Source organism: Papilio machaon, chromosome 8 (genome assembly GCF_912999745.1).
Source record: "Papilio machaon chromosome 8, ilPapMach1.1, whole genome shotgun sequence".
Lineage (NCBI taxonomy): Eukaryota > Metazoa > Arthropoda > Insecta > Lepidoptera > Papilionidae > Papilio > Papilio machaon.
The window spans coordinates 909,597-936,855 of NC_059993.1; the positions used below are offsets into that span (position 1 = coordinate 909,597).

Sequence of the window (27,259 nt, forward strand, 5' to 3'; positions counted from 1 at the left end):
TGATGAAATGTGTCACAGATGTTGAACATAGTCTGAAAGAACATATAGGCTACTTATTATTTTTTTTATAGCGACATGTCGTTGGTACATAAAAAAAAAACAAATGTTTGCTGTACATACATTTACATTTAAAAATATTAAATAGTATAAAGATTTTGGATTACAAATTATTCTATTATGTTAACATCTCCATAACTTAAGTCCTTATATGCGTAAAATATCTTTTAATGTGTTCAAAGGTATATTTACACCTATAAACAAGTACTAAGGGTCTGAGGCGAGATCAGCCAAGCGTAATATGGAGTGTGATGTCCACGCGTGAAACTCACAAACGCATCACATCTCTCTCTACAGTTATCGATTCTGTGTTTTTTTTCACGAAACTTGTGTCTTTATGCTTTAACCCTTACTTTTTTCAACTTTTATTATCTGGAAACGTCGTCTGAGCCAAAGTTTTATCAAAATCTATCTAGGAATTTTTATTTAAAATAGATGACAGTAGAATAAGTACGTAAATTAAACAAAATCTTCGATGTAAATTTGAAGTAGCATCGAAAGAGACAAGAGACGTATATAAACTCTGTCTACCCATGCATTTACTGGGATCAGTTAATAATGTTTTTACATTAAATTTCAAATGAATGTAACACATTTAGTTCCCTACATTTCTCCAAAATCACTGAGTGTAAATGATTAATATCTAAGTTAAATCTGATAAAGCAATCCATCAGATCAATAATAGATTCAGTCTCAGCTGCACTGAGCTTATTTATTCGCACCCCAATCAAAGAGGGAAGCGCCCTCTATACTGCCCCTCCGCAAACAGCACGTGCTACTATAATCGTAATTTGCCACTGGCGAAACACGCGTACAAAAATATATTTTCATCGCTATAATTTTTGTTAAAAAAACAGAGATAGCGATATGTTTTCGTATAGCAGTAGAAAGTCATTGTAACAGAAAATACAACTAACTACTACATGATCAAAACCTTAAACAAGTCAAATTTGCTTGGTAATTTACTTAGAAGGATAAATGCGGCACATTACTCGGTTAGTAGCTTAGTCAAGTAAATTATATTACGCTCGACCGCGACTTCGTTGGCGCAAAATTTAAAAAAGTAAGCCTAAAATATGCTCGTGTTTATGAGCTACCTTCCCGAAACTCCGTCAAAGTCCCGTCAAAATTAGTCCCACCGTTTCAGTGGCTACCCGGAAGAAACGCACCCTTACGAACGGATAGACATAACACGTACGCACGTGTACGAAATATGTGATTTTTTTTCTTGATATAAAATACAGACACTCCAATTTTTTTTTAGTATGTATGGATTCTAACATCTTGTTCTCGAATTCTACGATTGACAGGAGTAGGTCATTCACCTGACAGCGTTACGTTACCCATAACAAAGTGATGAAGTGCAGAATTTTGTATAAGAAGCACGAAGACTGACGTAACAACCTGCTTTAAAACGTTACGTCTTGCGTCTGCGGTAGTTTTTACACACATAAATATAAGAGCATTGGTTACTGTTCAATTGTTTATTTGTTTAAATCTTATGTTCTACTAAAATTACTTATGTCATAGCACATATGTCCTTCTAATATAGACACTATTACATTAACCTTGAAATATGCGATAGGATTCGTGAACAGTAATCTGCCTTTGACGTCATCCATTCACTAGTAAGAGGCAAACACAATGAGCTGACGATCCATATCATTAACCCACACTATTGTCAAAGTAACTGAAGCGCAGTACATACTTATAGGGAATAATTACGTGACTAGCTTGCCTTATACAAAGCGAAATGAACGGCCCCAAATTAGGGCACAAGTCACTCATTTATTGATACCTAATGTGCAACCGTCTACGGTTGTTAGGATAGCAATATTGTAAAGAGCATGCACGCAAATTAATGCGCTTGTTGTAAAGTTACTAAACTACAGCCTCTTCCTCCTACTATTACTACTACTAAAACAAGTAAAGAACTTGCATGAACAATCTGTATTAAACAAATTAGAATCAATAACAAAAATGACTTTTAATTGGTTTTTGAAACCAAAATATATCGTCATCCCTGTAATTATTATTTTATCTTTGACAATATTTTTTAAACGGAGATTTTAGTCTCAGAAATCCACAGTTAATTTTATAGTACGCATCTGTTTTCTACATGATTGTGAATGTAACTAACTTGGGGTAGGCTCTGAGCACCTCAGTGGGGACGTATAGTGAGCTGACGATGATGAAACAAAAACATTTAATATCAACGTATTTATACCAACGTATTATTTTGTTAACAGGTAAATCAACGCGACTTCCTAAACTGCAGAGTCAGGTGACAATGACACCGATAGAGAAAGTGGAAAAATTTCCGTTACAAAACGCGACGCTACTAAATGTCTCTTTATTAAGTTATATAAAGTTTTTGCGATGTTGAGTATAAAATACAATACGCAGTTAAATTTACTTATGTAATTGCACAGTAGAAATCTTAATTGTCACTTTCATCTCGACCGTTTAATTGATAAGGAGAAAATATTGTAATTGTAGTGTTTTACGAAACTCCATTGTTGCCTTTAAATAGGCTCTTAATTTTAATATCTGCTATTTCTGTCCTCTTATTAATAAAATAATATTAGCTAATTCTATGTATACCTACGAAATATAACCTCCAAATATAGTGAAATTCACAAAATAAATTTTTCATTTGTGACCTGAGAGGTATGAAAATTATTTGTTAATTATGAATGGAAGAGATACAAAAAAAACTAATCGACAATCGAAATTGAATGTCAAGTGTTCGTAATCCATAGATACTCGTAAATGACAATTACTACGTCTTTTTGTATTATTCACGTAGGTCGAATGCTTCGTGAGAAATCTCACCGTAATAACTTTAATCAAATTAAAGATCGACAACACGCCCGATCGATTCCGCGCATCACATCAATAAATAAGTCGACATAATCGATTGAGAGTGCTCACTCGTGTCTAACGCAAGGCGGTGATCGTAAATCGCGATCGGTTTTGGCTCGTAAAGAAATCGGGCCCTTCTGTCGTGTCAGGCATTGTGCTGACATATTTATTGGCTTCGAAGATCCCGTTCAATTGTGCAACGTGCAATGGCAACCGAATTGCCTCATACGGTACGTTGCTTATGATCTATTAACAAGTTGGGTCCGAATTATTCCCTTGTGGTAGTCCTGTAGCGTTCTTCGGCTGTTTAAGAATAGGCGAGTAAACTGTTAACTCAGTAACAAACTACGCCAATTGCAACAATGCACTGATAAAATAATTTATATCTAAAGTTAGGATCACATTGTCTGACAGCTATGATAATGGTTCTAATAAAAAAAAATTGTATTCCACGAATAGTTTAAAAAACTCAGATAAGAACTATTTTCGAAGATAGTACGATTTTAGATGCCACAAAAATAGCATCTAAAAGTAGAACTTTCATTCCGAATGTCGCATTAATTCCCGAAATAGGCCTCGAGAGTTATTTCTGCCGTAGCTACGAAATAGGTCACAGCCCTGTTCCGAGGCGGAATCACAATGCATATTGTGTGACTTCACTTGCATACAATATGAATTATTAATCTCTAATTAATTCTACAATTAGTAAAAAATGTTACCATTTCCAAGTAAGTTTCAGATGTATCTAGACAAAAAAATGCGTGAAAATAGACGTCTTTTTTGTTATTAATGCATAAAAGTACATTTTTAGGTTAAGTTTTTTTTTAAATGGCGCTTACTCATACACGATTTGCTCATTGCAATGATGCAAGTGATTAACTGGCTTATAAATTATCGCATATGTATATTTAGAGATGATGTCATTTTATAGAAACATATGCAGTTTTGTTTATTCTTTAGTATAACATTTTATCATCGACTGATCTATACATTTAATGATTAAGATCTTCGGAATTGTTGTATTTAACTCATTAAAAGTTTTCTTAGAGGTTTTCTCATTATATTACTTAATGTTTAATATTATAAATGCGAATGTTTAGATGGATGGATGGATGTTTGTTTGAAAGTATTTCCGGAACAACTTAATAGATTTTGAAGAAGTTTGGAACAGAAGTAAAAGATAGTCTAGAAGAACACATACTTATTAAGTTTTTAATTGCCGCGCGATCAGAGTCGCAAACGACAGCTGGTAGCTTATACATTTAAGTAATTTTATGTACAATTTTAGAAAGAAAAAAACTATTTGGAGTATTGAAAATCTAAAACCAAAATAATTTTAAAGCAGTATAAAAATATATGGTTATGTTTTTCATTGTTTTTTATAGACATAAAATAGGAAACTTAAATAATGATGATAAATTATTTATCACCTAACAATGAATCGTTAATATACTTGTGAAAATATTTAATAGCAACATTTTCAAAGCACAACTTTATAAAATCTTAATGTTGTCGTAAAATGTTTTACAGCGACCATTCATCTAGCGCAGTCATAAAATCTTCTATAGCTTTGTTGGTAATCATCTGACCACTTTTTTATTCGAGTTTGATGGATGTTTAGCTTTAAGTGTTAAAAGAAGTTCATTGTTCACCATTTAATGTACTTCTCTAGCTGGTTAATGATTGTAACTAGTAGGATTCCTCTGTCGAAATACTTTTATTGAAACATATTGCCTTTGTTTTTTTTCCTTTCAAAGAGTGTGACAAAGATGTTAATAGTTTTTTAACATGTCGATTGACAATGGAAATTCTCAGTAAGAACTGATTTCATCGATGCACTTTCTAAGGTATAAGAAGCTAATCTAAGAATTTCCTCTAGTAATAAGTATACTTGAAGATGCAATATTTCTTGACATTATGTACTTCGATTTAAGCTTCTGGTATTTCAAAAGAGACAAAATATCCCATTGCTACTTACCATTGTTTCTCTGTACTTTGCTAAATAATTATAGATGTCTGTGGTTTTCCACAAGGAACTATTCTAGGTCCTATGTTATTAAAGTTATTTGTCATGACCCTTTTATACTTTGATATAATGTAATATCGTAAGGTAATAAATTTGTTAATGCGTTGGTGGACATCGGCGTAGGCAACAGGTACCGACGGCGCCTGGTGATTTGTTTTTGATTTATTAGAGTTGCGTAGGAGAAAGTTGCTGCTTGATGTTTCCGCTCGGACTGTATCTATTGGTACCTTTAGTAATGTGTGTATGGGACAATATTGTTGGGTGGTCCCTATCTTAGTAACACTCTATCTTAGTAACATGTTGTAAATTGTCATGGGTAGGCGTGTTACTTCAAGCAATCGATCTCTGCCTGATATATCTTTATTATTTGGAGCCCTCTTAAATCTAACAACTAGGCATTTACTTAACCTTATAGGAAGTATGATTTACTTAAATGCTCTTTAATTGTCGTGATGTTTTATATTGGTTCAAATTAAATAATGACCAAACTCATTTGACTATTGAATAAATTATACGTTTTTAAGTAAATAATCTTAATACAATACAAATTAAAATACAATATAGGAACAACTAAACGTTGGTTTCTAAGACGAAGATCTCTATATAAAACATATCGCCATCTCTGTCATTATATTTGACAAAATAGAGATAACAATGTGTTTTAAACGGAGATTTTGGTCTCAGAAACCCACGATATCTAATCTAAGTCGTGTATTAAAAGAATAACAAGAGTAGGATAAAATATCGTTGACGTCTTGAGGTTTGTGGACAGAGCGTGGACAACCGGTCCTTTGCCTGCACTAGGTATGGTCGTGGGCGACGACGACAGACCCAAAATAGCCGGGGAGAATTATTATACCATAATTGTCGCGTGGGATTGATTTTATCGGATCATGAAGACGTGTCTGGAGTGTACGAAGAACGTGTTCTTATTTTAAAGTATACATGATTTATACTAGTAATTGTTAATAGTCATTATCATTGGATATAAATGCCTTAAATCAACAACAATGTATTGTTTCTTAATCGAGCGCATTCCAACGGAGTGTTTCTTCTTAATTATGTTTCGTAAATTCTATATTTTTCACAATTGACTTCGTTTATACTGTGAGTGGCATGTTATCGCTCTGTTATTTAAAATTTGTATAGTTAATAGAATAATATCTGAGCAGACTGGATTTAAATTGATGCATAAATACACGGAAATGCTAAGAAGTATACTTCGTTTAATATATCTTGACCCGTGAAGATGGTATTGATTGTATTACCGAGTTCTTTTTTAAGTTTGTATTATGACTGGGAGACGGGTCTCATTTGACTGGTCAGTGTAATGCCAGTCGCAGTATCGTGCTTGAAGTTGCGATCTATGATAAGAATTTGCACGATTCTTGTTATTGTTGTAAAATGTAGCGCTACAGCGCTTTAGGCTTTATATCTGTATAATTCTGCGAATAAAAATAAATAAGGTTATTTCAAAAATTAAATTCCAACTCTCTAATTTCCAGTATTTTTTTTATTACAAATAAGGACTTGTTTGTCCGTCTTGCCTAACATTTTTAATATCTTGTTCTAGACTACATAGTTTAGGTTTCTAGTAGTCGTAAACTTCGTGTTGCAACAGTAGGTACCTACCAACTTATTGCTAAATGCTTAAACATTATAGAGAAAGCGTTAAATATCATACGGCGGACAATTTTGCTAGTCTTATGTAAGGAAATGCTCATGACTTGTCAACTTTTTTGAAGATTAATATATTATATGAAGAAGTATTATCATTTTATTTTTAAAGCAGTTTACGCTTTATCAACCTCAATGAATTAAACCTACATCATTACGTAGCGCAAGTACTGTAATATTATCAATATTTCACGCACCTAATTAACATTGTTGAATTGAACAGATTCAATTCAATGGAACGAAGCAATTACAGCAATTTGTTAGGTTATTAAGCTACAGCGTAGACAGCAACTAAGCACTCCGCACATAAATTAATTTATTAACAGGCAGTGACATGCCGCTCCATCATATGGAATGAATCTTCAGCACGTTTCAGAGATGCGGTTAATTTCAACGTGAAGTTCATACGACTACTTTGGCTGCGAGAAATTTTTAAACTTAGCTTCAGTCGTACATCGTGTTTAAAAGATTTACAAACACTAAGTTGAATTAAGCTGATCATGAATTACTTCATTGTGGAACAATTTTTTAATTACATTGCAGCAAATAATAGGTCAATTATCATTGTGCTAACCTCGTTAGCGATCGTCAATAAAGCGGTAAATCTTCGACCTCGCGGTAATGCTCGCCATCAGAAAATTCTGATAACAGGCTTAGTATCGTTGCGTTGCGCCAGGTGGAGTCACTGCGCCGCACGCGATATCTACGCCAGTTCGCCAGTTCTTCGCCAGACGCGTCCGTGGGTGGATGTGTTGCGAGCGCACGCAGTAACCGAACTTGCTTCGGACCATATCGGCAACTGGAAATTGATCAGTTCCTTGCGAGGTGACAGGATAGCGATCGCGTGTTTAGAATAGTGATGTATCGGAAACAATAGATCTGGTTTTCGACGGCTTGGGAATTGGACACAAAAATGTGCACAGTGTCGCGAATTTTATAGATTCGTGTGACCTTGTGCTGTTGATGTTAAACAGTGTAGTTTCCACAGGTGCGACATTTACTCTTTGTTTCCGAGTGTTATCAGTAGAACTTGTTTTTATTACTTTGGAAAACGTCTTGATGTGGGAATTGTAGTACTTTGTGTTTGGGGACAATGTTCTAATTGGCAAAGGACTGCGACAATGCTAGCTGTGAAGAACTTTTTTATGCCGGAGAAGCGGGTGGACTCCCCCCGTTTCTCCCGCATGCCCGAAGCTCTCATGAGGTCGATCCGGCGACGCTCGCTGAGGGTCAAGAGGACTAAATCACTGGTGCTCGTCAATGAGAAACGGAAGTCCGGTGAGTGGTAGTGTATTGGTTTTCATTTCATTATTTTTACAAATATGGAAAACTCGTTAAAAATACAATCTATTGCGTATTGTTTTGAAATGATTAGATTATTGTTTCAAATTCAAATAATGTTAATTCTAATCGCATGTATAGTCCAGTCATTTAAGCTTAAATTAGGTAAGAATCTCGGAATTCGAGATACCCAGCTGTAAGTCTGTAAATACTTGTATATTGACACCCTAAATGTTGTCTCAAAACCTACATATGGTAGGGTGTAAGCAACTATTAAATTTCAAGGTCAAAGGTCCCAAAAATCGGTTTCTCGCGCTTTCTTTGGAAATATCTCATTTCCTATGGGTTTTTTGCTATTTGTATTTCTTATCAATATTGTAGAATACAAAATTCTCTACAAGTTTTGTTTAAAAAAAAATTTTATACGGTGAATCGTTTTCGAGATAGAGGGCGGAGAGCGCGCGGTCACAGCATCACTTCATCCTCCGGTCGAATACGCGCCACATAGTTGATGAACTATCATTAAATCAATTATTATAAATATTTGTCAAATTAATTAATTACTAACAAATTTGGATGAACTAGCTGCAGCATTTAAGGAAGAAAATTGTTCGGCCCAGAAATTATTACAGAGTGGAAGTCAAACCTTATTGGCAGTCTATAATGTTCCGAAATCTGTGAAAAGTCTCGATCATCTTCGTTACATGCATTACGTCAAGTCAACAAAACTTAATAAACCTGTGCAGCTTTCAAATATTCCACCAACAAGTGCAGCTGCTCATCAACATTTCAACCGTGTATATTATTAAGTTCAAACTTGGTTAGGACATGATTTGGAACCCCAGATATGGGGTTGGGCAATACGAAAAGATTTTCTCGAGCCTATCATGACAATTTTACCACCTGCTCCAGAAGATTTGCTAAATACAATTTTCTGCAACTGCAAGAGTGGTTGTGGTTCGCGATGCGGATGCAAGAAAGCGGGCTTGCAATGCTCTTTAACTTGGTAACTTGGTAATGGGCAAGCTTGTCTCAATGTTCTACGATATCAGAGCGACATTAACGAAGATGGAACCTTTAACCCAGAAATCATGGAAGAACTTGAGACAAATGTCGTTGAAGACGATAATGAAGACCAGTTTGAAATTTACCAGCAGCCAGAAGACGACGATGAAGAGGAAGAAGATGATTAAAATTATAAATTGTAGTTTTTGTACCCTTAATTTATTTTTTTTACTTTCAATAAAAATTAATGTATTCAATGATATTTTTAATAAAAAGATTAATTCATAATTTATTTGTTTTTTTCATCATGTAAGAAGATATTAATATTAAGTAGGCTAAAATTCAAATATAATTCCTATATTTTCATTAACAATTCTGCAATTACATGGGCAGGTAAGTGTTGTTAAATAAATTAATACTGAATAAAAAGTGGATAAGTTAGGAAAAAAATGATAAAGTATAATATAATAGTTGATAAAAAATTGACAAATATTTATAATCATTGATTTAGCGATAGTTCAACAAGTATATGGCGCTTTTCGACCGGAGGCTGAAGTGATGCTGTGACCGCGCGCTCTCCGCCCTCTATCTCGAAAACGATTCACCGTATAAAATTTTTTTTTAAACAAAACTTGTAGAGAATTTTGTATTCTACAATATTGATAAGAAATACAAATAGCAAAAAACCCATAGGAAATGAGATATTTCCAAAGAAAGCGCGAGAAACCGATTTTTGGGACCTTTGACCTTGAAATTTAATGGTTGCTTACACCCTACCATATGTAGGTTTTGAGACAACTTTTAGGGTGTCAATATACAAGTATTTACAGACTTACAGCTGGGTATCTCGAATTCCGAGGTGAACTTACTAAAATGACTGGACTAGTAATGCATTTTTAATAATCTAAAGACGACATAGTTTTAAATTGCGTCAATTCGTCAGGGACTAAGTTCGTTTAAAGTAAATAAGCGGCTACAGTTTCCATTAAATTCAGAAACTATTTAAGTAAATTGACCTGAAACAAAATACATAAATACTGGTTTAACTTAAACCACGTAGGAAAATTTAGAAAGAAAATTCAACGCTAAAGTAAGTTTTCTTCAATTATGTAATCTTCATTAAAAAGTTTAAGTTTAAACCGAAAAATAGTATTACCTATTGAGAAAGTAGGATACGATAATATTGATCCTCTTTCGATCAATGCCTCAGAATAATTACAACAAATTTCTTATCATACGATGTTCTAGTTCATAGTCTGGTGCATTACATTATGACGCAATAATTGTATTACTAAGACTTCATATAATTAAAATTTACTACCATACTTCATACTATTAAAAATTGCTTAGATGTTTGTTACAATAAAATGAAGTGGTTAAAAGGATTTTAAATAAATTTGGTATATATGTAGAACGCTATCTGAAAAAAAAACATAGACTACTTAAAAATTTTTTGTTAATTTCGCGCGAACAAATCGCGGGCAAAAGCTAGTGTTGCTATGTTTAAACCAAGGTACTTTTGCATAATGAATAGTATTATTTTCTAAGCATATATCTTTATAATTCAAATTATTATAATTTAACTAAATTGACAACATTTACAGTGATGTAATTTTATCATTATATATTTTTTTACATTAATCATAGTCTCATTTTAAGCAATTTCCACAAAATCTTAAAGTATTTTATATCTTGACTTTTTTATAAATTTGTGTATTGGTGGAAACCGAATTTATAGTTTGGTAGTTTACGAACATCAAATTGAGAAAGACTTTGTTTTATAAAACGAATTTATATTGAAGTCTTGTTGCCCTATAAAGGAGATGTAAACGAATTACGTCAACGTATAAACACTGTAATGGCAATACCAGTCAATGTTTTTGTATTATAAGATTCAAACATTATACCGGCTCGTTATTTACAAGGTTATGTCTTCGCAAGACCTTGGCCTACTGCATGCATTTACCTCCCTTTTACGCCCCCAAATACGATTTCGCACAGCCGATACTTAAAATTTTGTTTAGTGTAGCGGCTCATCCGAAATTACGAGCCTCCTTAAAGTTTGAATGGCACTATACAGTTTTGGTTTTTGTCGGCCTCCAACTCGTGTCCGAAGTAATTGATTATCGACTTGATAATGATATGAACGAGTTTTATCATTTCGTTCGTTAATTTTATGTTTTACTCTACCAATGAAGAAAAAATCAAATTGTTACGTGTGTATTTTGTATAATCTTGTTCAAAAAGTGGATTAGGTTATTTGATATATTTAAAATGCATAGTATTATTGTAATAAAGAGAAAATGTTTTATTAAATAACAATTAGGTTGTAGAGAAATTCATATAAAAATCCATACTATTACGTCAAAAACGCTAATCATGTGATACGCTTACGCGTAAAGAATGTTCCTTTATTTACATACTAGCTGTCGCCCTCAACTACGTCCATGCGGGATTTAAAAAAAGACTTATTTAGTAGCCTATGTGATCTTCCAGACTATTAGTAAGATTGGTTATACATACGCCAAATATATGCATTGAACGTTTGCTTTTCATATCATATCAGTAATCGCCTATATTAATAAATAGCAAAATTAAATTAGCAAAATAACAAATATATACAAGAAACTTGTCAATAAAGACATTTTATATACATTTTTTTATTATCTATGTCAACGTATTTTATTGAAGTCGCTAGTGAATAAGTTACAAGTGAAAATCGATTAGTTTCATGGAAGCGATTAAATCTCTATTACAAGTGCTAGTTATTAGAAATCTTAGTGATTGATACATAATTCATAGTGTGCTCCTGCAATATACGAGAATTGTTGTTAATATCATTTTTTATTTACAAAAATATTACTAAATAACATTACAAAATATGTATTTGTAGTGTTACAGTTAACAGAGTTTCTTGATAAATTAATTTGAGGTAATATTTACTAGCTATCGCCTGCGACTCAGTCCGCGCGGAATTAAAAAATAACTTGATAAGTAACCTATGTGTCATTCAGACTAAGCTCTACATTTGTGCCAAATTTCATCAAGATCCGTTGAGCTGTTCCAGAGATCAAACAAGCATTCATCCATCCATCTACATTTTCGCATTTATAATGTTAGTAAGATTAAACAGAGATTAAAGGACTAGGAGGACTACTTATTAAATTTATTTCAAGTAGAAAATTCTCGACTGAATTTAAACAAAATTTTCTTTCTCTATTGTCATGTTTTACTACTGACCAATAACTTTTACAACTTTTTGTAATCTGTGGTTACAGCTAACAGTAAAAATTACCTACTTCTTAGTTACCATTGTGTCGTAGAATGTCGTGAATATGTTTGATATCAATTGGCTAATGATATAGTCAACATCAAATAGACCGACAAAATGTGTTTAGATAAATACATACTTGTATACTAATGTGTGTACGTGTCTTACAGATAGTCATAGTTATGTTAATGCGTTCCGATTTACTATTGTTATGTTTAAACAAACATATAATTTGGTATTTGTTCTTGAACACATTATATATTCAACATAGTTATAGTATGAGATAAATAAATACATGCTTAACTATAACATAAATAATTATTTTATATTTTAAATCTGTCATCTAAAGACAACATTCTTATTTTAGGTTATCTGTGGATTTTAGCAGTAACAATTGTCCTACAACTGTCATCGGATAGAGACATTTTGTTCGAAATATTTTTTCACTTATTAAGAACGCATCACTCGTATCTGGATGAAATTTTCCACGGATACAGAACATAGTGTGGAACAAAACATTGGTTATTAAGTTTTTTTCCGCGTTTAATTCCGCGCGGACGGAGTTGTGGGCGACAGCTAGTATATCATATTTATATCGTAAAGTGTACAAGAGTTTCTTATGAAAATTTCCTATGGGAACAATGGTTGCCGGGACGGGGATAAATATTTAAAATGTGAAATAATAAACTATGCAAGTAACACGTGTGACCCATAAAGAGTCGCTTTCACGAGACAAAGCGTTCGCTTGCTTCAGTTAAAATGCACTTACTAATATTCCCTTACTACGAAATAATGAGATATATTATAATGAATAACTTATATTCAAACATATTGTTATCTCTATATTTTTCAAAGAGAATCGGAGGGATAAAAACTTATGGTTATTTTTATTAATTTTTTTTCGCTGAAACGGCTTCATCGATTTTCACAAGTGTCATATCAATTGAGCCTTTTAGTTAGACAGTTTTTATTTTTTAATCGTACTAATAATATACGAGTAAATGCGAATGTTTAAATGGATGGATGGATGTTTGAAGGTATTTCCAGAACGGCTTAATGGATCTCGATGTAATTTGGCATAGATATAGATCATAGTCTGTAAGAACACATAGGTTACTTATTATGTTTTATTTTATTCCGCGCGTACAGAGTCGACAGCTAGTTTACGAGTACAAGTAATTATTCAAGCGCTACCAACTTTTACAATTTAATTATATTCAGATTCTGTTTCTGTTACATTGAATATGTATGAGCAAGTACGATGATTGACTGCTGCAGACTATAAATGGGCAGGACTCCGTTGTAATCGTATCGTAAAAAACGGTCAAGCGCCCTCGCAACCGTATAAACATTTTTTTAATTGCCCCCTAATGCACCTGGTTTGTCGCGTGCCTGACTCAAATGTCACATTTTACGTTACAATTGACCAACGTAACTAGAACTATCATTCCTGATTATTTGTAATTAATCACGTTTCATTGTAAACTGGATAATCTTACTTCCCTCGTCAAATGACCAGTATAACAATACCTCTTATTCTCAAGTACACTTAAGGCTACGCGTGTTTTGTTAAGATTGTTTCGTACAGCCCTAATTAGGGTGGTTTCTAAAGGTCGTTTATAAAAATCAATTAAGTAATTTGACTGTACAAGGAAATTGAATAGTTTAATCTCACCCTTATCCAAGTTCATTTCGTTTAAATGATTGTAAATTATAGCACTTGACCACATTTAACTTACAGTTTTCTCATTAATTAAAAAGACGGTTATTATTCATTCAAATTCCACAATGTTTTTTTTGAAACAGGTTTCTGAACACCTTAAAAGATAATTACAGAAAAAAATATATTAAGTAAGGTTAGGTTAGTCTTCGTTTTTTACACTGTTGGAAATTTTTTAAATTTCCTCTAAGACTTATACAATTTTTTCTGTAGTACCTACACTATACTAGTCTTAAAGTTGATTTAACAAACTCTCATATCATAAATAAAGAAATTACAGTTTTTTGCATTGAAATTCACATTAAAGTAGCTTCTTATAAAGCTAAATTATATTCATGACTTCTAAATTCCTAAAGCAAGTCACGTGGTCTCTAACTATTCCAACGTCGCGACGTTATCGTGGCGTTCTATTTTTAAAAACAGTTTTTTTTTAATAGCGAACATTAAATATTTTTTATTGGCCACTCGAATCGATCTCGAATAACGGAGGTGAAGCGTGCGCGGTTTATTTTTACAATGTTATCGATTCAGGCTGGTGGCTGAATGCTTGTTTATTCCATCGCTTTAATGGCTGTTAAAAAAGCATTCCTATACCGTTCATTATTTAGAAATACTGATATTTATTGTTATTATAAATTTGTAAATTATTTTTATTTCCGCATAGTTCTAAAATTTGTATTCTAAATTTGAAAAATAGAAATAACGGGTGATAATACTCCGTATCTTAAAAAAAAAAACACTGAGATTACAGCTCTAAGAAAAAAAAAAGAATTTTTGAAACTTTTCGTAAGTAAAATTTAACGTAAGAACACTATCAATTTACTAAATCATATGAGAGCTAACCTAACCTAGATCCATGACCTAGTCAACCCGCCTACTGCATGCCCGCACAATACCTTGTTGGACTGCCTCCAAGCAGTTAATCCAGATGCACATTGATATTATATGAAGCCTATTATAATATGAATAACTTTCATTTTACAGGTTTTGGCTACATTAAGTAATAATTTTCTTAATACTTCCCTTGGTACAATGAAAAATAACCCCAAAGTAAGGCATAATACTTTACTACACACTATCAGTTGCCCGTGACTTCGTCCTCGCGGAATTGAAAAAAATCTAGTAATAAGCATAGTCTATGATACACGGGGATAGTGTAACATTCAAACAGTGAAACATTTTTTTTAAATCGTTTCAGTAGTTTCAGAGGCAATACAATGCAAACAAGCAATCAATCAAATCTTTTCTCTTTATATTATTAGTTTAGACTAAGAGCTTTGAGCTAAGAGCTTAAAGACTAAGAGATTTGTAATTTTGATCTAATGTGTCTTCAATAGTGCGTTAATTAATTCAATAGGTTGGTAATCGGTGGCCTATTTACATGGCCACTGAAGTGACCCAGTCATGAGCGGCAATTGGATGCAGGGCATTCGTAACACATGACGTACGAAAGAAACAACATCTATTAATTAAACGTTAATGATTACTGATGGAGCATAAATAATATCTGACGAGTTCAAATATCGATTTTAGAAAATCGATTATTCACATTAGTTTGGAAATCTTATTAATTGTTTAGAAATTCATAAGGAATTTTCAAATTCTTTTAAGATTTTACACGTTTCTATACAATTTAATGACAATGTTCTCTCAATTATGTACTAACTGGTAGAACAATAATTTCCTAATTTAAAAAGAAATCCTTGGTCTTTGTTTTATAATTTGTATTCATTATTTTATTTGTCCATTGACTGAGGTACCAGGATTTCATAACTTACAGTTTCATCAAACACATGTTCACAATTAAACTTATTCACTGTATTTGAAGTGGCTCGTTTTATATTCGTCTGATTCACGGCTATTTATAAGTAACATCGCGAATTTCGGACGGACACAATTAACCGCTTTAACCTTCTGCAAAAAAGTCATCGAGTCAAGTGATACATATTTAAAATCCCCCACCATCTTGATACTATATTTGGATTTTTATTAAACATGGTGAGAATAAATATCATGATTTTTTTGTACCAATATGTCTGATGTATTTAACATGTGTCTTAAATAAAAATGCGTTTATTAGGTCTAAAGTCTTGATAAACTAAAATCAGTTCCGAACCATATTTATCATACACATACCAGAAATTAGACTTATAAAATCCTATAATTATTGAGTATGTCCTGTTTACATCATCATCAGCTTACTATACGTCCCCTGAGGGGTCGGAGCCTACCCTCAGTTAGAGGTGACTAGGCTATAGTCAACCACGCTGGCAGAGTGCGGATGGTTGACTTCACACATATCATTGAATTTCACGACGTTTTCCTACACCGTAAGAATGTCGGATAAATGTACATATGTTAATCGAAAAACACATTGGTACATGGCGGAATTCGAACCCAGGACCTGCAGGTTACAAATCAAGTGCTTAACCCCTGAGCTACCGACGCTCTTCTGTTTACATCATTCAAAGTAATGCAGCAACAACACATAACCCAGGACTTCCGTTTGGCGCGGTTCTGACACACCTCTCTCGTTTCAAAGTAAGTAATAAGGCTATTATACCATCTAGCGCAATCGTAGCTCTGCAATTTATCATAGCCATTTTAAAAGATATCATGTTACCGTAAAATAATAAAACTCATTCCATCAGATGGAATGAAATCTTTACAGCTATAGCGGTACTCGTTACAGTAATAAGTTTCCGTAGCCTTTAACAACCGTTGAACATAAAAATATCTATAAAGAGCACGTCCATGATATTTCCTAGCTATGAACGCGCCTATTACGTGAGCTCCGACGAAAATTGCGAAAGTTTCGTGCGGCTCTCCGGTCATAATAAATTCATTTAATGTTTGCCCAGTGTTAGCGTTGCAAGTGTTGAGTGATAGCGATTTATTGCAACTTACCGTCTTCTTAAGTCAGAAACATATTTCTTGCATTAAATAGACCAAGATATGTTTATGCACAGGTTTTAGCAGTGAAAACTCATTAGGATTCTGTTGAAATCTCTTGAGTAGACAAAGGCAGAACTACATTATACATAAATGTTTCGAAATGAATAAGTACTTAACGTTTATTTGAACGAATTAAAGATTAAGTATACCTTTAAAATGTTGCGACGAAAAAGTTTTTTTACATCTCTTGCATTATTTCTTGTGAATATTAAAGTTAAATATACTAGTCTTTACGTAGATGAAGTATAAAAAAATCATATGACAGTCGTAAAATCGCGTCCGCTATTTCTTATGAATTATTACAGCAACAAATCGTTTGAAGTTCCAACAATTTATCGGAGGTCACGGGGATAAGCTTATGTTATTGAAAAGGTTTCGCAGGATGTATTGCGGTCGGCTTCACTCTCCTTCGGGATCACACTCCCGGGATCAGTTTTCGGGGGTCAATTGGGAGCGACATGTTATTTATAAACGTAGATTCGTAGTAAGGTGAGCTTGTTGGAAATAAACGAGACTAAAGTTGTTTCGGATGGTTTGTTTATGTTGTAGGAAGGTTATTTTATTAGGATACCTACAATATAGAGTTCGCTGTACAATTTATTTAAGCCTTACTTTTATATGTATATAAATATTTTGCTAAATCGGGTCAATATAGACTTATAACAATGGGTAGCGTACTTTATTGTTAGTCCAACCTATCATTTACACACATTTTTTTTAATTTAAAAGACAAAAATAAGGTGCTTTTGTCTTGATGAGAACGCAACGTAATCTAGGTAAAACAATTTTATTTTTCTGAGAAATTCTGAGTATGGTTGTAAATAACTTTTTCAGAATTTCACTCCGAGCTTCTCACTTTGTAGGCAAAGTACAATTACGTCACAAACATAACTCGTGCTTACAGACTACAGACTTCTTGCAGCTATCTTCACGTTACAAAGGAAAACTTAATTATCAGAAAACCTTGCTTACTAATTAAGTAATTCTTTGTGCTTTCACGTTTTATCTAAAACAATATGAAAATTAAATTTGAGACCCTTTCTTCTTAGCTCTGCAGTCTTTTTAGATCTCGACTTAGTCGTGTAATAGCTGCTTTAGTATTTTTTTAATTCATTCCACTAGCTTCGTTATTTTTCATAAATATCACTATCGTACATATTGATCATCTAAATTCCTGTGGATGAATAATAAAAAGATTTGCAAAAGGTCAGTTCAAAACAATCACCTGATTCGACACGACAATACGTCTTTGAGTAAGGCCGTGCCTGATGTAATTCTATGCAACAGAATAGCTGACCTAATAGACCGGCTAGAGCAGCGATTACGAGGTACATTGACTTGTTACACTGCCTTTTCTGCTTATGTAAATGTACTTATGTTATTGTACTGTCACGCGAGCGCAGATTTACATCTGGTTTTAAATCTTTGAATATTTTTGTTCAAGTCATACAAGTTCTATACTTCAGAAATAAATAATAAAATATATGAATACCTTAAAAACATTCTATGTTCTGTATGTCACGTACTTGACGTGTATTTATTCCTATTAATTCTGTCGATTTTCCTAGTGATCTGTACTGGACTGTAATATAACTACTATAACTGTCAGATTTCCGGTGATAATTAAATGAAATAGCTGTCGCTGAATCTACGTCCGCAGGGAATTAAAAAAAAAACATAATAAGTAGCCTATTTGATCTTCCAGACTACGTTCTACATCTATAGCTTCATCTGTATTTGTTAAGCCGTTCTGCAGATACCTTCTAACAAACAACCATCCATCTAAACATTCGCATCTATACATATAAAAGAAAGTCGTGTTAGTTACACTATTTATAACCAGGAAACGGACATAGGATAATTTTTACCCCGTTTTCTATTTTTTATTCCGCGCGGACGGAGTCGCGGGTTAAAGCTAGTTTATAATATTAGTAAGATAAGTAAGATTGAATTTTAAATTACTCAGTTTGATAAAGGACTCAGTTACGATTCAGTTTGCACACGGTCAGTGTGCATTTCATTAATGAGTTCGTGTGGTCGTATGTAAATACAGCATTCAGTACATCTTCCTAGTGTTGCCATCGCGGACGTGTTCACAGCATAATTGAATTTTAAATCCACATTCGTATACGTTTTATTTTGTTTCCGCAAATTGAATTTACAATTTAAATGTCTTTCATTTTTAAGTCTATTTTAAATGCATTTTTTTTTCTCTGTAGCATATGTCTTCATTGATTTCTTATATGTCTTTCTTGATAAGGTAGAACTAGTTATTTCATATTAATAGTATTTTTCTGTCTGTCTAGATTTTAATAAACGATTTGTTCAAAGAAAAACGCACGTGAACGAATATTCCACTAAACATAGTTACGATAACAACTATAAAAACAATTCAAATTACTGTACACTTTAACTGTCAACACACAAGTATAAAAAATGTTGTCATCCTTCTCATTTGCTTAGAAAAAATAGAGATATAAATATGTTTTATTACATGTGTTACAGCAGTGTAAACCCGCACTTAGCTTATCTATGTACAATTGCGTCGTGCAGATTGCTATTCGATTTAAAAAAATAAATGAGTCACGGAGTCATGCAACGTACGACATTGACTTGACTTTTAAAGCAGGTACAGTATTTAATAAAATCAATAGGTCGTCTGATTTTAATTTATAAACGGCGCTTATAAATATCCAAACAACATTTATATATTCATTTAAGAAAAGAAGTAGGTACAGATTCCACAGTATCTTAAATCGATCTTTTGCAAGTTGTGTGATGCAAAAAGTTATTAAAAGCCACGGTTTTGATATTTACAATATTGCTGTAAAGTAAATTTCAAATGATATCGCAATAAATTCGAAATTCAAGCTGCAGAACATTTTCAAGGCTTAGTCTAGTTTTATAAAAAAAACTATATTTTAAAAAGCCTTACCCAAATGCTGTATTTTAAAAAAAAAAGAAAATTAGCGTGTAAGGTTTAAAAGAATCTAAAACCCGACCCAAATGCAAGCAAACAATGCGTTGAAATTAAGGCGAAATAAAGCTTTGCATTCAAAAGTATCCTTATAATTGTTTATTACGTAGAATAGGAAATGAGGAACGGCGTTCCATTTTCGAATAAATTCTATTGCTGGCTGCAAAATGAAAACCTCGTTTGAAAATGGAACGCGCCATCTCAACGAGCTGCTATACAAAAAAAATTTTTTTTTTTATCTGGCGACAAAAGCATTTTTATAAGAATATGGAGCTCACCTTAACTTAATTTAAACCATAAACTTAAACACACTTCAAGTATGCAAAATGCTGCTACCATTTAAAGATTGTTCTTCTTGTTTTTAAATATTTCGGCCAAATATAATATAATGAAATACTTTATCAGGACATGCTTTCATACAAAAGAACAAAAACAATGTGAAAAAATTAACGAATGTAGATATGTTATTGGACGAAAACTTAATATTTTCCACATATTTACGTTACTAAATTATACAGGACAGCTTGGGGCTGGAAGCTAATGGCTTACGTTTGATGAGGGTGCAGGGGATGCCTGACCTATTTGTCTGTTGCCTTGACCGTCAACAATATGCTCTCGTTAAAACCCTAACAAATGGGATGGAAGAAAATCAACGCGAAGCAGAGAACTTTTTATAGCTTAGATAAATTGAAATAAAACTTTTTTTACGGTGAAGAATAATTAATTTAAAGTTTAAAACGATACAAAGAGAAAAGATTAATTACAAAGAAAAGTTTATAAGAGAGGAGTAAATTAGATCTGAAAGTGTAAAAAAAATCATACTGCGTTAAAGTTCCTATGTTTTTTTTGAATTGCGACGATTTAATGTAAATTAATCTATTACTAACTAGCTTTTACCCGCGACTCCGTCCGCGCGGAATAAAAAAAATTATAGAAAATGGGGTAAAAATTATCCTATGTCCGTTTCCTGGTTCTAAGCTACATGCCCACCAATTTTCAGTCAAATCGATTCAGTCGTTCTTGAGTTATAAATGGTGTAACTAACACTACTTTCTTTTATATATATAGATATAAATTTGAGTAACTACAAACTTAAAGTACAGCCTTTATATATCTTGAGTTACTATAGCATCAATAAAACACAAAGTCATGTTGTTATAAAATGATTTAATCATAACCTATATGAAATAATCGATTTTAAACATTACAACCACAACAGTTTGTCTTATATAACGTTATGTACGAGAACATCGGCCGACAATTTAAAAATAAATAAAACGTGGGACGGATGCTGCAAAATATTGGTGAAGGAAGTCAAACAGGGTTGCGAGAATTTACGAATAAAGAATAAAAATCTTTATCAAATATTTAAGGTGAAGTAAAAGAGACAAAATTGCACGCGGCGTATCTACTTTTAACAACATTGGTTTTATTAATATACCTATTATCGTTTATGACGGTTGTTAGCCTTTCTATAGACAAAATGAGAAGAAATAGAGCTAAGAGTTGTATAGAGCTTGTGTAATCTGTTTGCCTTAAGGAAATAGCAATAAAAAATAACATACACTTTTTTGTTGACTGTACCAAAATTTCTTTAATATAATTAAATTTTGCGGAATCTTACGTCAACATAGTTTCTTTAGCAACAAACAATATTCCTGGAAATAAACGAAGATCGACATAAAAGAATTATTTAATAATTCCATCATTAAATAACATTGCATGTACTTTCTTTGCTTTGTAAAAAGATGAAAGAATCTCGAAGTCCACTTGTGCTCATCTTTACCAACTTGGACAGTTCCTTATGTGGAACAATTCTATTAATAAGAGGAACCAGAACTGACCGCACCGAATATGGCAACCCTGGATCGCGCGTGATATCGACCCACAGAGTGGTAACACCGCTCCGAGACTGCAATTACATAGTAATGGGCGTGCAATGAACCGTTTATTATCGATATCCGTATTTATGGTTGTAAAATATATCGATATATTCGTAATTTTATTCGATTCGGTATCTCGTAATGCGCTTTCACTTGAAATTGGTTAAATGTAGAATCGTAAAAGTTAAAATATCAAAATAAATAGCACATTCAGTTGTTCTCTTTCCTAAATAGGGGCGGTGCATCAATTATTTAAAAAGCAATCAATTTTGAAAATTGAAAATTACAACTACATCTTTTGGCTTTAAAAATTTATTCTACGCCATTATTTTCTATACGCCCGCTCCCTAAGATCATTTGTGAAAGCTTTATTTGATTGTTACATTTTGTGTACTGTGTAGGTACTAATAATGATTCAAATAAATTTAATACTGTGTAAGTCGGTTATCAAAATGATTAATATACTGTTTATCATTTTGATAAATATGAATTCAGCGTTAAATCATTTTTATGTCTTGAACTTGACATAATCATTAAATGATAACCAGTTGATTAGTCAATGATCAATCATTTATTTATTTTCCTCTTCCGTAACGACTGGTAATTAGGCTATGATCACATACCAACTTTTTTTATCATTAAATCAATTCGTTTACTTTCACTTCAGCGATCAGTGTAGAAGAAAATAATTTCCTAACCTACTTGTTATTCATATTACTATGAAGTTTATACTTCTATTTCTGAACGTGGTAAAACATTAGAATAGCGAAGTTTGCTTGCAGTTTTGCAGGTAAATAAATTATCAAATTACGCAAAAGGTAAATGACCAGTCAGTTTTTTAAATAAATAATACATCGCCATCTTGTGATAATGTCAATGATATTTTATCAGTTAAATGTCTGATAAAAAAACATTGTTATCACATTATTTTGGATTTTTCAAGATTATGTTAATGCCTAAAATATGAAACATACTTAGAAAAGAAAGTATATTGAATAAGAATTTTGCAAAATCAAGTTCTAGGAAATCTCGATTTATTAATATCGATAAACTACACAATACATCACTAGTACACTTTCGTTCTTGTAATAATTATTTTCCTGCTTCAATCGTGAAAGGGTTAACCATTTAATATGTCTTACTTATATTATAAATGCGAACATTTAGATGGATGGATGGATGGATAGATAGATGTTTGTTAGAATGTAATGGAGATAACGTCTCAACAGTTATCGATGAATTTAGCATAGATGTAGATCATCTAGTCTAGAAGAACACATAAGCTACTTAATAAGTTTTTTTATACCGCGTTGACGGAGTCACGGGCGACATTTAGTTACAATATAAATAAAATTTTTATTAGAAAAAAAAAATCGATAATATCTGAAATTTGAATACCAGTACAATTTGTTAGTTCATCAGATCTAATTTTTCCTTGAATCTGTCATCCTATTGTATTAATTTTATATCAATAATATCCCAGCTTCAGTATGTCAGTAACGTAAACATTAATAAATTAGTATCTAATTGTTTTCCTATCCTACTGTTTGTTTTCATATCTTGTAGCTACGTAAACAAAATAATCTGTGGCAAATATCTATACACATTGTTTCGTACAGCAGGTAAATATGTTTGAGATGTAATTGTATATAACAATATAATTTTTATGTGAGTTTATTTCCATGACGAGAACAATGGTTATACGTAAATAAAAATTTCAAGTTGAAGAGTCGACTGCCAAGGAATATTGAAAATGTGATATCATTTCAGATACAGTGATGTCATCTATTCATATCTTGATATGCAGCAATTTAAACCTAAGATAGCTAAAATGAGATGAACCTGTCATATATATGATCAAAGAATGAGAATTCGTTTGTCATAGAGCTTCGAATCTACTTCAATAACCTGTCACCTTAAAGCCTTTAATTTAGTGCCTATGTTACTTTGGTTTAGTTTATTATTGTTGTGATTGAAAAATGACATTTCAACGAAATTAATAGAATATCAACGTCCTCGCTGTACTTACACTTCGCCGTTTGTTCTATGTCAAAATTATATATTAAAAATAGAACTTAAGGTAATCAATGTATTGATTGAATTCAAAAATAGTTTACGAGTGTTTTGTGGCAGGCGCACGTGGCTTTACGCCGACTGCGCAGGAAACGGAAGTCGGTGTTTGGCGTAGATTTCGATCGGCAGGCTCGGGACACGCGTCGGCTTCACGCTTCGATACACACGGAGTCGACAGAACCATTGAATTATGCTTGTAAAAATATTTAAATGGTATTAAAGACTAATTGTCGCGTTCAGATTAACTTAATGATTACCTAAAACCCTTGTGTACACTTCACATACTATGTGTACGTTTTATTTCAGATCAATGTAGACTTGAAAAATCCATTAGCGTTTATTTAACTACTCCGAGTGCGGCTGTTAGAGCTGCAGATGCTATTCTTGAAATAAAACAGATAGAGTATGCAAAGAAGAAGAATTTTTTTTTAACCTCTGGTTCCTCACGTCAAAACCAAAAAAGAAGTATCCATTTCATTTGCGTCAATTTACTTTGTTGCAATTTTTCAACGTCATTGGCTTTTTATATTAACTATTAGGGTCTATTTCAAAATGTCTAAACCAAGTGCTGGTTAACTAACAAATAAATTACTGACACACTAACTTTTTGTCAAAATAGTTCAAAATAAAATATAATAAAATAGTTTTGAGAAAATTTACACGAAAAAAATTTTTTTTTATCAACTGAGAAACTTCAAAATGTTTTTCAAGCTTTTTTTATGTGTAAGTATTTTTATCTACATTTAAAAAAATAAATTGTACATTATTTATCGCTTAGTTAATCATTTATCAATAAAAAAAATAATAATGTACAATTTATTTTTTTAAATGTAGATAAAAATACTTACACAAAAAAAAGCTTGAAAAACATTTTGAAGTTTCTCAGTTGATAAAAAAAAATTTTTTTCGTGTAAATTTTCTCAAAACTGATAGATTAAATTGAAATTTTTCGATTATTTAATCAAAAACTCTTAAAATCGGTATACATGAAAGTTTGATGATGAATATCTTTTGAACGCTTAATTTAATCGCCAAAACATTTGATACCATTTTTATAGAGCAGTTAATTTGCTACAAAAATTTCTATTGCGCATTCAATAATAGCCATTTCTTGTCGAGTTATAAAATTCATAAACAAAAGTGACATTTGACTTAAAATAATCAATCTTAAATCTTCAATATTAGTGAAATGGTGAGGTTTACGGAAAAAACATAAGATACCTTTTTTGTAGAGCATTAAATTTCCTACAAAATTCTTAAAAAAAATTTTTCTGTACGACCAATTAATGATGAGGAATGAATTTTTTTCTATTGGACTGAGAAAAAAATGAAAAACTGCGACGCGGAGGATCTTCCTATTAAAATTAAGAGTTCATATTTGGTGAGAATTTTTTTAAGGTGCCTAGTAACCCATTTTTCCGTATTAATTGTAAAAAAAAAAATAGTTGATTTTTTTGACCCACCCTAATACATATATCAATGAATTCAGATGATTCAGAACTTTAAACTATATAATGCAATACTGTACAGTTCACAAATCTTGAAAAATAACCGCCCCGACAAGCTGAATCATGTCAAAAACAGCATTTATTTTTAACCACCTAATAAATGCAAGCTTTCTCAGAATGTCGGTTAAGTGAAAACTTTTGTCGACACTAATTGCATTACCGCAACCATTTCGCGACTACGCCTCACAATAAATCATTCAAATTAGCCAAACAACTAATAAAAAGGAGTCAAAACACATCGTTATAGCGTGCGAAATCCCCACGGCTACATTTAAAAAGCACATGTGGGCGTTTCCATGGTAACCGACAATTAAAGACTTAATAATGATCCGTCAAACCGAGTTTCGCGTATCACAGAACATGCAATTATGATTAAAATTATTCAAGAGCGAGACGGTAACATGAAAAGAAGTGATAGTGTTGTACCAATCTTTCGATATGTCGATAAAATTTAAAAATAATTCTTGTCAAAAGTATTGCAGTACAACACTAATAGTTATAAAAAAATAATACTAAATAGTTATCTTAATGGCTTCTTATACTTTTATGCTAACAAATTTGTACATTTTTATCAATATTGTTGACAATAAACAGTTTTTATGACTTTACTTGAACTCATTTCATTCAATAAATTGATAAAAGTTGAAGTTGCATTATCGAAGTATGCTAACAATTACTTAGTATTGAAACGTGCTAATTAGAAAGTAATTATTTATTTGTTATGTACCGTCTTATCTAAATGAATAATGACACGATTACCTACAAAAGTAAACAATAGATTCAATGAACGTTCTAAATAAACACAAGTTATCTGCAGATTTATCTCAAGATATGCACCATTTATGTTTGTCTCGTTCTAGTTTTTGATTTATCTATCGGCCGAATTTCCAGATTGATAATATAAAGTTACATTGTATGCAATTTAATAATAAACAACATCATTTATATCTTTAAAATGTATTTGTTAAAAAATCTTTGTAACTTTATAACAATATGATACAAGTAACTTTTGAAATATTATCCATTAGTAAACAATTCGATAAGTTTATGCAACATCGATATTGAAAAATACATATCGATGTCAAAAAAACATCCCATCACTAGCCAAGATTAGGGGTTTGGTTTTGTATTGTCGTGCAAAGATTCCGTAATCTATTCAAGGAGGGTTCGCACAAAGGACTCTCAGAAGGAATGGCAGATGGTTTGCAGGTACGAGTAAATCAGAGCACAAAATGTTGGCTCCCGACAGATGCTAATAGAACAATGTAACCGACGGACTGAGACGACATTGTTCGATTTAATTAAATTATACCACTCGGATATCGATGTTATGGTTATTTGATTGAGTTCTACAGTGACAAAAGATTAATCAAAGTTTTTTTTTTAATTTGAAGTAGATAGTGAATGATAACTTGTTCTAAACGTTACTGAGTTTAGTATTGAGTTGATTGAGATATATTTTCAACAGTACATTAGTTTTATTAAATCTATTTTTGAGTTTCTGCAGTTGAAAAATTCGCAGAAAAACATAGCCACTTTTTAGTCTACTGGCAAAAGCAAGGATAACAAGCGTTATGGATGTTACAACAATCGCCTTCGTATCGTTCTCATCAATTATGTCAAAATTAGTACGAGATTTTTGGTGTACTTTACGTCCGATGGGGGGCGCTGCACAAATTTTAATACAAATTTTGTCGATTATTACAAATATTGGTGCTAATTCCACTGATCAAAAGACAAAATAATTATATAACATCGTGGTTACTTCATAAAATATGAATAGCCGACATAAAACTATAGCGTTTCATATTGCTAATATGGGGAATTGTTATACTAACGGTTGTTTATTGAATTTCGTGTAAAAAAATCAGTAAAATCTAACTACTTAAAGTCTACTTTAAATACTAGATCTCTACAAAACTCCTAGACTAGTTAGTAGCTCAATTATTCCTTTACTTCAA

The 27,259-nt window shown here is 32.2% G+C and overlaps 1 protein-coding gene across 1 annotated transcript in view; it reads left to right on the top strand.

Moving 5' to 3' along the window:
• Positions 1–7,304: 7,304 nt before the first annotated feature.
• The window catches only part of LOC106716195 (centaurin-gamma-1A), a 55,407-nt gene continuing 35,452 nt past the window's right edge, over positions 7,305–27,259 (top strand). The window contains exon 1 of the mRNA XM_045678978.1: positions 7,305–7,903. Within this exon, the coding sequence (XP_045534934.1) occupies positions 7,747–7,903 (157 nt within the window). The 5' untranslated portion in view covers positions 7,305–7,746. The remainder of the gene's footprint in view (positions 7,904–27,259) is intronic.